The sequence below is a fragment of the Silurus meridionalis genome, chromosome 28 (assembly GCF_014805685.1).
Source record: "Silurus meridionalis isolate SWU-2019-XX chromosome 28, ASM1480568v1, whole genome shotgun sequence".
Taxonomy (NCBI): domain Eukaryota; kingdom Metazoa; phylum Chordata; class Actinopteri; order Siluriformes; family Siluridae; genus Silurus; species Silurus meridionalis.
The window spans coordinates 5,837,109-5,853,974 of NC_060911.1; the positions used below are offsets into that span (position 1 = coordinate 5,837,109).

Sequence of the window (16,866 nt, forward strand, 5' to 3'; positions counted from 1 at the left end):
ATATCCAAGCTGCCAATTCCACAGGCAATAATGCACTCCCAAACCATCAGAAATGAGCTTTTTGAACTGAATACTGATAACAAGCCAGATGATCCCACTTCTCTTTATTCCAGAGGATGTAGTGTCCATTTCCAGAAAGAAATTCCAATTCGTCTGACCACAGAACAGTTTGCTGCAGTACATTTTATTTTAGCTTTGGATCAGAGAGTATGGCAGCATTTCTAAATCATGTTCACGCATCCCGATTTAATCAACATTTGTGGATAACATGGCAAACTGTGTTCACAGTCAATGATTTCTTGAGGTGTTTCTGGAGATTCTGCATTTCTAAGATACACTGTATACCCAGTCATCTTACTGACCTGTTGGCAATTAACCTAATTAGTTACAACATGTTAAATAATCTTTTCCTTAAAATGGTAAATTTCCTAAATTTAAACATTTGATATGTTTTCTATGTTCTATTGTGAATAAAATATGGGTTTATGATTTGCAAATTATTGCATTCTTAAAATTAGGGTTGAAGCTCCTCCACTGCTTCCACCTGTCAAAATCATTCCACTGGGTGAATTGTTTTTTGATAAAGTGCTCCAGACTGAATAAAATGCCTTTTTATGTATAAGTGTGTTCCTAGTTCTCGGGGTATATTACCAGAAAAGTAAGCACGAAAACCTATTCTGCTGTTTTACTTCCAATTTGATAAAACATTTATGAACAGCAGAGGTCGCCACTACACTGTTTTTGAGAAACATGCAATGCCCTGCAAATATGTAGACATTCTTATGGAGGAAGATCATTGCAACAATGTGGGTTACATCTTAAATTTAAATACATTAATGCATTTATTGGCTTGAATAGCCAGTGTGTTTAACATGCACACTAAACCTGATCCATATTTCTTTTTGAGGTTGTACATTTTGGAGTACAGTTTGTTGATTTGGAACAAAATAAACCTTACGTTTTAAAGATAAAATTAACTTTTGGTTATAGTCACAGTAGAAACATGTGGGGGGTGGAATTCAGCTACAGCAATCAGTTTTCCCATGGTATATATACTTTTTTAAGGAAATGTGTGAGTGAGTGAGTGAGTGTGTGTGTGTGTGTGTGTGTGCAAAGGAAAATTGGTAGGTGGTTGAACAGTGTGTCGTTGTTTACAGACTCTAGAAGGGAAATGTTGAATAGTTGGACTGATCAGCAGCTGTAGTTGCGCCTCTATAGCGCTGCTGTTCTAAATACCGGGGGTTGGACCTAACTGCCGGGTTGCCAGATATGGGATTTTTGGAACTCTCACTATAAACACGTGTGTAACGTGTGTAAATCTGTTAAAGTAGTAATGAACTAGTAAAGTTGTAGTACATTGTAATGCATTCATTCGTAATATTCGAATCAAGTAAAATCACCTCCCTTACATTCATCAGAAACAACATGTAAAATTATATCAAAGTCATTATAACGTTTGGATTATATTATGATCTAATTGTAACACTATTATAAAATAGTGGGCTTATAATCATTTTGAGTTAGAGTCAAATATATAAAGAGGGAGTTTTATCCGATCTGGCAACGCAGCCCTAGTGCTGACACCGGGCACAGACTTGGGACAAGCGCTTCTCACATAGTGCTCTTAAAGTAAGGAAACGAATCATTATGCAATGATCATGTAACAGATCATGCAATGATCTCGTCCTTGGCAATTTTTTAACAAATTCTGACTGACAAGTGGTGATACGAGCAGTAAAAAAAAAAAAAAAAGAACAAATCCCAAATTTTTGGATATACTGATGTTTTGGATCACATGGAGAAGAAGGAGAATATAACTGCCATGTAGGCACAAAGATCAGACATGGTAAGTGCTTCACGGCGAATTCAGTCCTAAAAATTTCTACAAGAAAAAAACAAAAAAAAAAAAAGAAAGAAAAAGATAGAAAGACATTTTTTATTTTTTTCAGAATGTATTGCATGTGTCCTGTTTTGCATTGTTCCACTATTTTTGTTTTTGTTTGCTGCTGCTGTTTTTGCATTGAAATGCCTGTTTTGTACATTGGACAACATGAATTGAAAAACATTTGCTCGGATTCAGATTTCCTTTTCTTATCTCTATCTTAGAAAATTCGTTTGAAGAGTTGGAATGTGGTCATTGGTGAGGGAAATCCCCCATTTTTGGCCATGGGAAATTTCATGCAATTGCTTTTAGATTGCACTTTGTGATCAACTTTGCTCTCAATTAAGTAACAAATGCAGTCATGTAATTTTCACATGTTTAAGGCTGTAGTTTGTAGTGGATTCATATCACAGCTCACTGGAACTTTGAGATGAAGTATAGATGTTAAATGTAATTCAGTGCTATTGATTTCTTACTGGATATACAGTGCATCTGGAAAGTCAAATCACTTTTTTTCCCACATTTTATTATGTTACAACCTTATTCCAAAATTCATTCTTTTCCTAAAAATTCTATAAACAATACCCCATTACGGCAACGTATAAGAAGTATGTTTGACATTTTTGCAAATATATATATTAAAAAAAAATCAGAAAAAGAAAAATCACATGTACATATGTATTCACAGCCTTTGCTAAATACTTTGTTATAGCACAATTAGCACCAATTACACCCTCAAGTCTTTATGAGTATGATGCTACAAGCTTGGCACACCTATTTTTGGGCAGTATCTCCCATTCTTCTTTGCAGATGTTTAATCAAGTTCAAGTCTGGGCTCTGGCTGAGCAATTCAGGGACATTCACAGAGTCTTCCCATAGCCACTCCTTTGTTATCTTGGCTGTGTGCTTAGGGTTGTTGTCCTGTTGGAAGATGAACTGCCACCCCAGTCTGAGGTCCAGAGCGCTCTGGAGCAGGTTTTCAAGGATGTCTCTGTACATTGCTGCATTCATCGTTCCCTCGATCCTGACTAGTCTCCCAGTTTCTGCCGCTGAAAAACATCCTCACAGCATAATTCTGCCACCACCATGCTTCACTATAGTAATTGTATTGGCTAGGTGATGAGCAGTGCCTGTTTTTTTTTTCAGACATGGAGATTGGCATTCAGGATAAAGAGATCAGTCTTTGTTTCTCATGGTCTAAGAGTCCTTCAGTTGCCTTTTGGCAAACTCATGTTCTTTTTACTCAGGAGTGGACTGATTGGTGGAGTGCTGCAGAGATGGTTGTTTTTATGGAAGGTTCTGCTCTCTAAACAGAGAAATGCCGAAGCTCTTTCAGAGTGACAACCGGGTTCTTGGTCACCTCCTTAAATAAGGACCTTCTCCCCTGATCGCTTAGTTTGGCTGGGTGGCCCGCTCTAGGAAGAGTTCTGGTGGTTCAAAACTTCTTTCATTTATGGATGATGGAGGTCACTGTGCTCATTGGGACCTTCAATAGTGCAGAAAATTTTCTGTACCCTTCCCCAGATCTGTGCCTCAATGCAATCCTGTATCGGAGGTATACAGACTAATGTTTGGACTTCATGGCTTGGTTTGTGCTCTGACTTGCACTGCTAAATGTGGGATATTATATATACAGGTGCCTTTCCAAATCATGTCTCAACAACTGAATTTTCCACAGACGGACTCCAATCAAGTTGTAAAAACACCTCAGGATGATCAATGCAAACAGAATGCACCTGAGTGTCAAGGCGAAGGCTGTGAATATTTATGCTTGTGATATTATTTATTTATATTTTTATAAAAAAGATTTCAAACAAACTTTTTGTATTGTTTGTAGAATTTTAAGGAAAATAATGAATATAATCCATTTTGGAATAAGGCTGTAATGTAACAAAATGTGGAAAATGTAAAGCGCTGTGAAAGCTTTCTGGATGCATTGTACACTGTGTATGAATAAAAAGTGTAATGGAATGCACAGAAAACAATACAATGTTTTTTCAGTATAAGCAATTAGAAATTGATGTTCTCAGAAAGTCACAGTCACTCAAGACAACCAGGAAAACCATCCCAGATCCATGAGACTTCAGTAGTTCATTGGGATGCAAAATAGTACTTTCTGTAATACATTTATTTAATACAAATTATTATTTTTAAGCCTATACTTATTCGTAACTCATCAGAAGATGTAAAATTGTTTGGGCTGCTGTGTTGTGTTTCCACATTAACAGCTTTTATGCCTAATGAAAGCTTCCTGGCCTAAGTGTATCTAATACAGTAGCTACTCAGTGTAACTCTGTATACACACACACACACACACACACACACACACACATATATATGCATGCACAGTACTGTGCAAATGTTTTAGCAGTTGTGAAAACAGTATTTTTATGAGTTTTTAAGATGGAAAGTAAATGAACAGAAGATAAAATCGATATTTGGTGTGGCCATCCTTTGCCTGCAAAAAAAGCATAATTTTCTTCTAGCTACCCTTGCACACAGTTTTTAAAAGAACTCAGCAGGTAGGTCATTCCAAACATCTTTGACAGCTAACTACAGATCTTCTGTGGATGTAGACTGCCTAAAATCATTCTGCCTATTCATGTTACCCCAGACAGACACAATAACATTAAGTTCAGGACATAAATCATCACTTTCTGGACTACCAGATCTTCTCTATGCTGAACATAGTTGTAAATAATAATAAATAATAATGTAGAATACATTTATCATCCTGTATTTTTTAGCATTTAGGAAACACCATTAATGTTGACCAAATTTCCAAATATGTTTGCAGAAATGCAGCTTCAATCTTGCAAGGAACCTCCACCATGCTTTACTGTTGCCTTCATTGCTAGAGACTCAAAGCACTTTTGAACGTCGCTCTGGATAAGGGCATCTGCTAAATGCTGCATATGTAAAAAAATGTAAATGTAAATGCAGACACTCATTATTGTACCCATCTAAAGCCCTTTGGCAAACAACCCGTTTTTTACTACAGCCAAATATGTAACATTTTGCCTAATCAGTCTAGTCCTGCTGCCATTATTCTGTACTTCAGTCCCTATGATTTCATAAACAGTTGAGTTGCTTAGTTTTGTTTTCATGTCAGAGGCATGGCTTTTGGTCCACAATTTTTCCATTAAGACCACTTCTAGCCAGGCTTAGTCTACTGGTCTCCACCAGTAGATTGGTATACCTGGGTCCCACTGGTTTCCACCAGTTCTTTGCTGATGGCATTGCTGGCCATCTTTAAATGTCAAAGGAAAGTAAGCATGTACATTAAGGTACATTAAGTTTTCTAACTGTCTCTTCGATCACTGTGTCTACGGTTCTTGACATTGCTTGTTGTGTGCTTCTTCAAAATATCTTGAACAGCACATCTTGAAACCCCAGTCTTCTTTAAAACCTTTGTCTGGGAGAGACTTTGTGATGCAGTCTAGTTGCTGTGCTCAGGCAATGGTGTATGACATGTGACATAAAACTGTCTTTTACAACCTCACCTTAGTAGCAGAGTTTGCTGTTCCTCAACCAGTTTAAGACTCCTACTGTCAGGATCGTTGGGGCACACGGAGCGCACTTTCGGGTCGGTGGCCATCTTGCCGTTTTTCCCGCCCTTTCCGGTATTTAAGGACACACAAGACTTTAGCTCGAGGCCAGATAATTTTACCGGCTCCCTAGCCCCTGAAATTACTCCTGCCACCCTGCCTGCTCTGGTTCCTGATCCTGATCCTGATCCATGTTCTGCTCTTCCTCCCTAGTTACCTTTTTTGCACTCTGGACTGTTTATTGGTTTTTGTTTCTGCTCTGCCTATGTTGCTCTGTTTGCCGACTCTCTGAATTTTGGACTGTGTTTTCCATTTTTGCTTTGTCTTTGCCTGTTTTGACCCTGGACTGTTTTTGGACTGTTTTTGCCTTGCCCCATTGCTTTGCTTACTTTTATTAAAGCCTGTATTTTCCTTACTCCCTGTCGCATCCTGCATTTGGGTCCTCCCATCCACTCACCTAGTCGCCCGTGCTTCCTGACAGTATAATCTGGCCATGCACCGTGTCCTGCCGCAAGTTTTCTGACACTTACACAGCTCAGGTAATGACTGTGTTTCAACCTACATATGAAATTGATGATTATCAGCACCTGTTTGGTATAATTGGTTAATCATACACCTGACACTGATCTTACAAAATCCATGACCATGACTTTAAGTGTACAAAGTGAGCAGAAGGGTGGTCACACCAAATATTGATTTGATTTAATTTGGGTTTTTCTTATTCTTATTATTCGCTTTCCATTTTGAAAATTAATAAAAACAATTATTTACAACTGCCCAAAACCTGCACAGTCTGTCTATGTGCGATTTTTTTCGGGTCAATCAAAAAAGTCATTAGATTAATTGAGTGAGTAATAGGCTGAGAAAAGAAATGATGGATAAAAAGTTTGGCACATGTTGTTAAAAGAAAATTGACAGCATTTTGCCTAATCAAGGGCGAGTTACACTTATCTCATTTATACAACAAAGAGTTGAGGGTTAAGGGCCTTTCTTAAGGTCCCAGCAGTGGCAACTTAGTGGTGTTGAGATTTAAACTCACAACCTTCTGATTAGAAGTCCAATATCTTAATTAAAGAACTATCCCTTTCCTGGAGACTCAACAAGATAATTAACAACGATGATGCAGGCATATGTGAAGCAATACTATTGTTACCGCTTCTACATTCCCACCTATGGACAGTACCATTACTCTTGTAATCCAGTAAATAAGTAACATTATTTGTTATGAAATATCAAGATATGATCCTTATAGCTGTTTATATTTATGCATAATGGACATTTAAGCCAATGGGTCACTTATGTTATTTATTTTTTAAAGACATAAAACTATTTAAGCAAAATCAGTGCAGGATGTTAGGTAATGCATTTGATCTGTTTTGATCGTTGGATGCTGGAGGAAGGCAAAGTAACATTTATGGACAAGATTGGTTAAAGATCACAATCAAACACGCTACTGTTAAATTTTTCACACAAACACCCTGCACATTTTAATGGTTACAAAAGCTAAGGAAGAGAAACCGAGAAAGCTGAAATTGTAAGGAAAAGGTGGCACAGGGTTTGAGGTAATTCTGTCAAAATAAGCGTTATAATTGTGAAGCCAGCATTTGGTGTGTGGGACTGGGTGGAGTAGTTTGGCAAAGAAAGGGGCAGGGAGGGAGAGAGGCCCACTTTATTTTGGGAGACGCAAAGAGCCATGGTGATGGTAGGGGTGATGCTGCATTTTCCACATTTGAAATGCAGAAGGGAGGATGTGAAATTGAGAGAAAGAACGAGAAGGGAAGAAAGGCAGAGTTTTTTTTTTGGAAGAGGTGTGAAATGGAAAACCCCTGCACAGAGAGGATATGTGAATGTGCTTTATTTTGGGCTTGAATATGGTAAATCAGCATGCTGTTTAATAGCAAAACTTTTCGTTAGCAACCTAAAGTTAAAACTCGTGTTTAACATTACTCAAGATGGTGTACCAGAGGAAAGCACAAATAACGTAAAAAATAAGCAGAGCATCTTGTTGATCCTTCAGTTTTCCCATGCCGTTTCTTAATTCAGTTTTTCCTTCTTTTGGATCTGCATTCTATCAAACTGTTCCTTGCTATTTTCCCTCTCATTTTCCTCCACTGCTGGCTCAGCGTGCCTCTCTGCCTTACTCTCTCTTTTCTGTACTTTGTCTGTTTGGAGGTCTCCAGACTTTTCCGGTAGAAGCTGCACTCTTGCAGGCTAGAGAGAAAGAGAGGAAGTTGAGAGGAAAGAGAGGAAGAGCAGAAAGCCCTTATACATACACACCCTACTGGAATGCTAGATCACATACACATACTGACCACCCTGCATTTTATATTTCTTTGCTAGCAATGCATTCAGACATGAGAACACCTGAGAACAGCTCAGTTTCCAAGAAATTAGAAGATACATTATGATGAAAAATAATCTGTTCTCAAATATCAAACAAATGTAAGAAACGATGAATATGTATGATCAATGCATAAAATCCAACCGTATTCATGTCTATGTTAAATTCTTTTTGGTAACAAAAAAAGAAAAACACAACACCATTTCAAATGTTTTCCTTTATTTTACTATAACCATTATGAGCATAATCAACAGTCAGGGGTTAACAAATGAAATTCACAAGTTTAGTTAATCATCAAGAAGTGTAACTACTTTAAATCAGATGATGTTTTCGTGGATTTAGCTGTGAGTCTACATCATGGCAAGAAAAAAAAAACATTAGCCATAACCTCAGAGAAGCAATAGGTGCTGCTCGTATGGAAAGGGTTATAAGGCCATTACCAAAAAAAAAAAAATGTTATTCACATTATAAGAAGCGATTTAAATTATTTACAAATTGAGAGCCTTTAAACATTCCATTTGTATTGTATATGCACAGTGATTAAATATAACAGCGTATTCTTAAGATAAATATGAGGCCATATGTCCAGCAGCTCAAGCTGAGCTGAAATTGGGTAATTGGGTCAAGCATAATAACAACTAACGATCTGAACTTTTATCTTTAATGATTGTATAGTAACTACATGTCAAAGTAGATCTTTTAAGTCAGTAAAAATAAATTAAAGAAGACATTTGCAAATCTGAGTTTATAATATTCTTAGTTTGTCTTAACTCCTTATTTGTAGTTTGTACGTGTAGTTTCAAGTCAAGTCAAGTTTATTTCTAAAGCGCTTTCACAACGAACATTGTCTCAAAGCAGCTTTACAGAATTTAACAGTTAAGGTGAAGGATGTGTATTTATCCCTGATGAGCAGCCATGGCCAAAGAAAAACTCCCTTAGATGTTATGAGAAAGAAACCTTGAGAGGAACCAGACTCAAAAGGGGAACCCATCCTCATTTGGGTTACATCGAGAGTGCAAATATAGTCTATAAAAAACACAGAACACTGGAGAGTGAGAACTAACATGAGCACTGGAAAGTAAGATTATGAGTAATGTCGTTTCTACAGTCTTATACAGTCATTTGAGGTTATGGAACCAGGAGCTACTGAGCAACTCAAAAAATAGTTTAACATTTGCGATCATCACAAATCCAACAGCAGCTTCTCCATGCCAGAGCCTTTAAACACTCAAAGAGGTCCAGTGTCCAAACTGTACATGAAGTAGTTTGAGAATTGGCTTAATTTTTGCAATTTCACAAGTTTTTCTCTTAGTCTCAGTGTAATTACAAAATAATCAATACTAGACAAACATTTACATTAGGTTCATAACTGAATAATAAGATGAGCTTATAAGTATAGAATAAATTTTTGTGTTTTGTATGATACCCATCTGATATGGTTGTTGACGTCAGTCAGAATCTTTTCAGCATCACTTTAGAAAATAAGTTTATAGAACCATAAGCTAGAACTTACAAGTGATAGTTTGGAGAACTGGAATACAGCTTTAAATATGACAATAAAAAAGAAATTCTGGTGCAAATTAAAGAGAATTGCTTTGTTCTACAGAATCAGTTTAATATTTGTATATCTCCTAAAGGGACCAAACCTATTTGGAAAAATGTTTAATGTTGTGACCTTTTTTTATATTTCAACATAACCAGACACTGGGGTTCTTCCATTAAAACTCAGCTGGGAGTTTATTGCTGCTGTCTAAAGTTTCTGCTTAAACTTACAGCCATTTCTCTTAAACAAGCAAAAACATTCTCAGGTTATTTCAATTCAGTTTAATTTTTTTGGCTTAAAGGTTTATTTCATTTGTTCTCTTGGGTTATTGTCCATCCAGTTAAAGATAAAGTTCATTTAAGGTTCAAGTATTTGGCTGAATCTGAGCAGATAATATTGATGTATGCACCTGCTTTTGTCTGCAGTTAAATCATCAATAAATACAAGATGTAAAGCATTGGTAAGCCTGTTTTTTAGGCTTACCAATGCTTCACATCTTGTAGTAAACCCTCTGCACATTACTCTATTGAAGTATCCTCTTGACTGTTTACTACGATACATTCAACCTCTTGGATGGTGTTCTTGATGTGGCCATCTGCTGAGAATGTGTTTTTTCTTCACCAGGGAAAAACTCTTCTGTCATCCACACCAGTTGTTTTATGTGGTCTTCTAGAACATTTGGTGTTCTTGTATTAGAAGTACCCTTTAAATGAAACCTATATTTTATATAATTTTTTGAGGCAAAGAGATAATATAACAATAACCTTTCTAACTGTTCTGAGCTTTTAAAAGGCACTTCTATCAAAGGAGACACATGACAAATTACTGCCTTTGTCAATGTCATCCTGTCTACCATTCATCTTGAAAAATGCAGTGGCACTAAAACAACTCAAACAAAGGGCCCACAAAGCTCTAGAAAAATACAGTGCACATTGTGGGAAAAGGGCAACAGCTCTCTATAGGATTTCTTTCCTTTTTTTCTTTTTTTTTTTTCTTAAAATATATATAAATATATTAAAATAAAATGTGTGGTGATGACCCTTCACAGGGTCAAATTATGGCGCATTATTTTCATATCGTATATATTAAATAAATAAAAATTTAAAGGAAAAGTTCAAGCATATACATTTTAAGTTATTTAAATTAACGATGATAAATATATGACCATGAAAACTATGTCTTCACAACCCACCTTTATTCATCCTATTTATACATTTTCTTTTTAGTTTCAAAGTAATCAGTACTTACTGGATGCAGGTCTGGATCAAGTGATAATTGCAGTGAAAATTAAGTCTGATTTCCTCATAATACATATCATACTAGACTTATAATATCAAACTAAATTTTGCAACTGTGTCTCATGTCCTTGTCATCTTAAGCCTTTCCCCTTTCTCTTCCTTTTGAGTGATTCAGCAGACCATAGAGCCTGATTCCAGTAAAAACAATGTCATCCAAAGACAATCCAAGGAAACACCAGTTTTATGTTGATGTGTCTTTAAGCTGGTGAGTCCAGCACATATTTTGGTGGGCTTGTTTTGTCTGCCACAGTGCTGGTAGTTGTGTGCCTACATACAGAAGGCCTTTGTGCAGAGGCTGAATTATCAAGCACTGTGAAAAGAATTAAGCTTCAGACTGCAGATTCTTGTGTGTGCATCCCTGATAAACAAAGACAAATTTCAAGATGCATCACAGCATATTATATGACATATAATATGTGTATTGTGCCTAATATTGTGTAAGTTCCCCGTGCACTGCCAAAACACCTCTGACTATTCAAGGCATAGAGTCCGTAAGACCTCTGAATGTGTGCTGTGGTATCTGGCAACAAGACATTGGTAGCAGATTCTTTAAGTCCTGTAAGTTACAAGATGGGGCCTCCATAATCAGACTTGTTTGTCTAGCACATCACACTGATGTTCAGTTGGATTGAAATCTGGGGAGTGTGGAGGTGAAATCAACAACAAGTACACTTTGACATACTTTTTTTGCCATGTTCTTCAAACTATTTTTCAACATTTTATTCCAGGGAGAACTTTCCTGCTGGAAGAGGCCACTGCCATTAGGGCCACCTTACTTTTTCCAAGGTTTCCTAGCTGAACATTGCTTAGAACATCACACTGTATTAGCTGGCATGCTTTCTTTCTGTAGTGCACCCTAGTGTGTTCTCTTTATGATTCCTCAGACCAGGCCTCTTTCTTACAGTTCTCATGCTCACATGCTCATTGTAAGTGCTTTGTTAGTGGACAGGGGTCAACATGGGCACTTGTTTGCTGGTTTGCGGTTACACAGCCCCACACACGGGCAAACTGTGATGCACATTCGTTTCTGACACCATCATAGACACCATTATATTTTTCAGCAACTTATGTTGCTGTAGCCCTTTTATAGACTTGAGCCAAATGAGCCAGCCTTCCCTAACCATGTGCATGAGCCTAGTCGACCATGTGCATGAGCCTAGTCGTCTAGCCATCACAATTTGTCTCTTGTCATAGTTGCTCAGATCCTTATGTTTGCCCATTATTCCTGCTTGCCACACATAATCTTGTCAGTGCTTAATATGTCCCACCCCATTACAAAGTGCTATTGTATCCTGAAATAATTCATGTTAGAAACCTCACCTATAAAGCGAATTTATTGTAATGGCTGTTTGGTGTAAATTCTGCTGACATTCTGAAAATTTAGTTTAATTTCAAAAACTAATATAGCCCAACCTTTATATTCCATTCTTGCTTTTAATTTCTAGTAAAATTATTTATTGCATCCGAACTACATAGAGACTACAATGGTGGATGTGCTCCATACTTTTTTTAACAGATTAAATTGTGTATAATTCTTTGTGTAATCATATATTTATTTTAGCATTTACTGTATAAAAGGGTTCTCCAGTGCCAGTGGTTTCTAATAATGTAAAGTAAAGCTTTTCCTTCAAAGTTTGAGGTATGGTAAAGTATTTAGGACAGAGAGATTTGTGTTTCCGAGTAACATAATAATACATTTGAATAACAGAAGAGAACTGACTTGAGTTGATCAGGGATCATTTCCCTGCCAATGTTAGCATGAAGAGATGATGGGTCTTGTGTTATGATTCTTTAGAATCTATCTGGTGTGGTCATAAATGTTGAAGTAGAGTGAGTATTTTTCAGTGGAATTAAAATGAAATCCCAATTAGAATTTTTATTTTCACCTCTGGAAGTAAACGAACTTTGTTCAATACATCAGAAAAACCTTTATTGCAGATCAGTAAGACAATGGTTTTATAACTATGGGGTGGAAAATGTAAAAGGCTTCCACAATTGTATGTTCATATTCAAACATTATTAGCTATGACTATGAATACTTAATATAAAACCAGTACTCAGTAGTGGACACATGTTTGGATATGTCTTATGTTCAGTTTAAGCTAATTTTGTTGAACAAACTATGGGAAAACCAGCAGTCTCTTTACTTACTACAAAGTTCTGAGATGCGTAGCTCAGTAATCTGATAAGTTCAGACCAAAACACGAAACAAGACAAAACAAAAACTATATTATGCACTTCACTAATTAGGTCACAGTTTTGCCTCCAAGCTGTCCTCAGCTTACTCTGTCTCCCTTTTACTTTCTTTCCTACCACTTTCCCCTTAACATTTGTTTTTCTTCTCCTCTCTTCCCACTCATTCTTGGCCTTGTATAAAACACTCTTTTCCTGGCCCGTTTTCCCTGGTCATCCCTCACTTTTTTCCACCCCCCACTTTTCCCGCTGCTCTTTTTCTGACCTGCCTGACAGAACTTCACTAGAACCCCATACTTTTTTTTTTTTTTGAAAACGTCTCACTGTAATTATTGTCAGATGATTTTTTTAAGGGGGAGCAAGAGATGAATAGAGCAAAAAAGTGTGAGGAGCTGAGGGAAGTGGGCAAAAGTAAAAATAATAAAAGAGGAAGAACAGTGGAAAAAGGGAGAAAACATTGAGTTACTGTGACAACTGTGCCGTCATGAAAAAAGAGAAGTGCCACACACTGTTTGCAGGTGTTTTGTTAAGTTTGTATGTAGACAGTGTGTGTGTGAGTGAATGTTTGTGTGTGTGTTTATGTTTTGATGAGAGAGTTTAAAGGTCAGAGTAACTGTTTGGACGTTCATTACAACTATTTGGCCTCCAGGAAGTTTTTGACAGCCCATGGAAGACACAACAGGAAATTGTGTCTGTTTGTGAAATGAACAAGCTGCTCCATTTTCTCTCTTTCAGGCATTTTCTTCCTCTCTCTCTCTCTCTCTCTCACACACACACACACACACACACACACACACACACACACACTCAATGAAAATGTAATCTCTACATGTAATGTTTGACATAACGTGCCACATTTTGTTTATATGGATAATATTTTTAGCTTTTATTTTGGTTTGCTTTATCCCAGGGTTCAGAGGCGGTGGAGGACTGTGTGCAGGGGGCGCTTTCCTCCCTCTATCCCCCATTTGAGAGTACAGCACCCCCTCTTCTATCCCAGGTCAGTGGTTTTCTCAGGGATTCCATGATTCTAAATATCCAGAAAATGTCATGGTACAATTACATTTCATTTTCTCAACCTGTAAAAGTATAAAAAATAATACGTGTTGGAAAATCTTTTTTATTAGCTCCAGGTTTATATCCACACTTCAAAATACTTTCTTCTGCTATAGCATCAAGCAGACGTAGATGAGTTGTTAATGAGAACAAAGATGCAAGAAGGAGGTCTTCCTAATACTATTTAAAAAAATCAGTTTTCTGTGTGTGTGTCTTCAGGTTTTTTCTGTCTTGGAGTCCACCTATCAGCATGATAGTTTAAGGTATCTGCTGGATTTCTTCATCCCAGCCAAACATCTTCTGCACAGACTTCAGCAGCATGCATGTGTAAGTATGCATGCTTGACTAATAATAGTAAATTGTCTCATTCATTTTGAGTAGTGGTGCTCGTATTCAGTTTTGGTGCAACGAGTCTCCACATCAGCACATTGGAATAGTATATTTTTCCGGACAGTGTTTCTATATAACATACAAAAAAAAAAAAAAAAAAAGGTCTGCAAAGGGAATGTATTTAGTTTCATGATGCAAGAAATAACAGGAACTAATTTGTCTTGTGGACGACAGCAGTCTAAACAGTATAAGCCATTTTAAAATAAATAAATACCATGTAATTGTTGGTAAATTGCTGTGATATAAGAGGAGTACAATGCTTTTGGTATATGCTGTTCTATATCAATGGCTGTCCCATTATATTCTTTACACATTCTCTACATTCTGCTACTGTATGTTCACAAACTTACTTGAATTTGGATGAAGGGGTTCTTGTGAGCCACATTCTCTCTTCCCTCTGTCTGTATCTTTCTGCAAATGTTTGATACTTGACACTCTGCTATCATTCATGGTAATGTATATTTAGTGTGTCTTACTCAAGCATACTGATATACATTCTTATGGAAGACATACATGTACAGTATACATACAAGTCTATCTCATTCATTTGTACACCAAAATACTCACACACTTTTTCAGCTGGCTCTGTTTTCATTGTCGTTATGAGGAACCGACTGGGACGAGAGCTATGAGTCATGACTGTAATTCTTACCATATGTGTGTCTAGCAGAAAAGGGGGGTGAAGGAAAGGGGGCTACTTCTGTGAGAAAGAAGCTAAGAGAGGGGGGAAAAGGCAGCAAAAGAGAACAAGAGAATAAGAGAGAGAGAGTGAGAGGAGTCTGGGACTACAGAGGATTTATTGAGAAAAGGGGGAGGGAGGAAGAAACAGAATACTAAGGCACGCATTGAGAAAATGGGACTCAGGCGCTGAGGCAGATAGAGAGCATAGTAGAGGAAACTTAATAGTTGGATTCATATAAAATGACTAGGAAAGTGGAAAGTTTCCACGGAATATGTTTTTATATCTCACAAAGTGAGTAAGAAGAAAAAGAAAGTATAGCTTATGTGTTCCATAATATAATTTGTTCTAATGAGTGTGTGAAATGGCATAGAGATTTATAGAGCAGGGGAGTATGCATCTAGATAATAAAAATTAAAATAAGCAGAAATTAGGATACTTATAATAATTAAAGAGAAAGATCTTTACAAGGAAGCAAAAATAGAGAAATGGTGAATGATGCCACATTATGTTAATAGTAATGATGGGTGAATTTGGCTTGTGGGTTGCTAAACAAGAGTGAGCGTTGTCTTCTTACTTGAAAAACGTTGCTCAGATTAATATCATAAGCAGGAAGATGGAAAGATGGATCAGTTCTGCTGAGGATGCACAAAAGTGTTAAAATATTCTGTTTCTGGTTGGTTCCAAACTAAATTTCTCATAACTTGTATTCCTCAAACATGACTTATTTTTTTTATTGAAATAGTATAGTAAGTACTGTATAACTAGCAAAGTAATAGTAATTACAGTAGAGCAAAAATCCATATAGATAGTTCTTCCAGCATCTGGTCCGCTGTAATTACAAGAGCGCCCTCTAGAGGCGAATTACTGACTCCAATTTAGAGGGACGTTTTAGAGACAAAGCAAGGGAGGCGAGATTAAGATGGTTTGGAAATGTTCAGAAGAGGTATATTGGTAGGAGAATGCTGAGGATGGAGCCACCAGGTAGGAGGAAAAGAGGAAGACCAAGGAGGAGGTTTATGGATGTGGTGAGAGAAGACATGTAGGTAGTTGGTTTGAAAGAGGCAGATGTAGAGGACAGGTGGTATGGAGACGGATGATCCACTGTGGTGACCTCTAATGGGAGCAGCTGAAAGAAGAAGATTAATTAATATTAATTTATTACATTTTCATGATTCACTACTTTTTGTTATTTTTTATGTTTGTAATAAAGTTCAGTACTATTTTACACTAACTGTTATGTTTGACTGTTTATTATCCAGAATCCATTTTGAAAACTATTGGTTGATTAATCGGTTACCTTTAATAGGAATTGTGCAAAAAAAAATCAACAAAAAATAACAACAACAAGATATATCTAGAGAATGAAGAAACTGTTTGGATGTTCGGTAGCCATGTTTTACACTCTCTCTTTTTCAGTCTCAGTATTTGGGCTGTTTGTTCATGCACTCGGGTTGGCCCCTGTGTTTGGGGGAGAAGGTGGTGGTCCAGCTGTCCACTCTTGACTGGAGGCTCTTGCGAAGCAACGACTTCTACCTGCAGGTGGTGCCTTTCTCCACACGCTGTCCCCGCCTGGCTCTTAAGTGTCTAGCTCTGGGTGGCCGCAATGTCCAGGAGGTCCTGGTTCCTGAATCCCAGCACCCTCTCGTGTTTACAGCGGAGTGGCTGCACTGTGTCAACAAGGAACGCGGCTGCAAGAGAGAAGGTGAGTTTGATAACGTATTTCTATAGTTACATAAGGTTACAACAGCTACACATGCAAGGTTATTTGAGATCAAAATATTTTCTCATATGAATGAATTCTTCACTTTCATTTAAAATTAAAATGATCCCTCTTACCTTGTTTAAACTGAATAAATAGTTTCTTTATTTTTAACTGATTACTGTACGTTAAAGCTGTGAAGTACTTTTAAAGTCAATTATCATATTGGAATTA

At 37.1% G+C, this 16,866-nt stretch overlaps 1 protein-coding gene and 1 long non-coding RNA gene across 2 annotated transcripts in view; one reads left to right on the forward strand and one right to left on the reverse strand.

The window, feature by feature from the left end:
- The first annotated feature begins 1,597 nt into the window (after nt 1-1,597).
- The window catches only part of arhgef40 (Rho guanine nucleotide exchange factor (GEF) 40), a 36,323-nt gene continuing 21,054 nt past the window's right edge, over nt 1,598-16,866 (forward strand). Inside the window, 4 exon segments of the mRNA XM_046843041.1 lie at nt 1,598-1,846; nt 13,716-13,805; nt 14,081-14,188; nt 16,350-16,635. Coding sequence (XP_046698997.1) covers nt 1,844-1,846; nt 13,716-13,805; nt 14,081-14,188; nt 16,350-16,635 — 487 coding nt within the window. The 5' untranslated portion in view covers nt 1,598-1,843.
- Nucleotides 14,204-15,243, reverse strand: LOC124381429. Its single transcript, XR_006924850.1, has 3 exons — nt 14,823-15,243; nt 14,602-14,662; nt 14,204-14,320 (listed from the first exon to the last, which is right to left on the reverse strand). It is a non-coding gene; the product is annotated as an uncharacterized LOC124381429 (long non-coding RNA).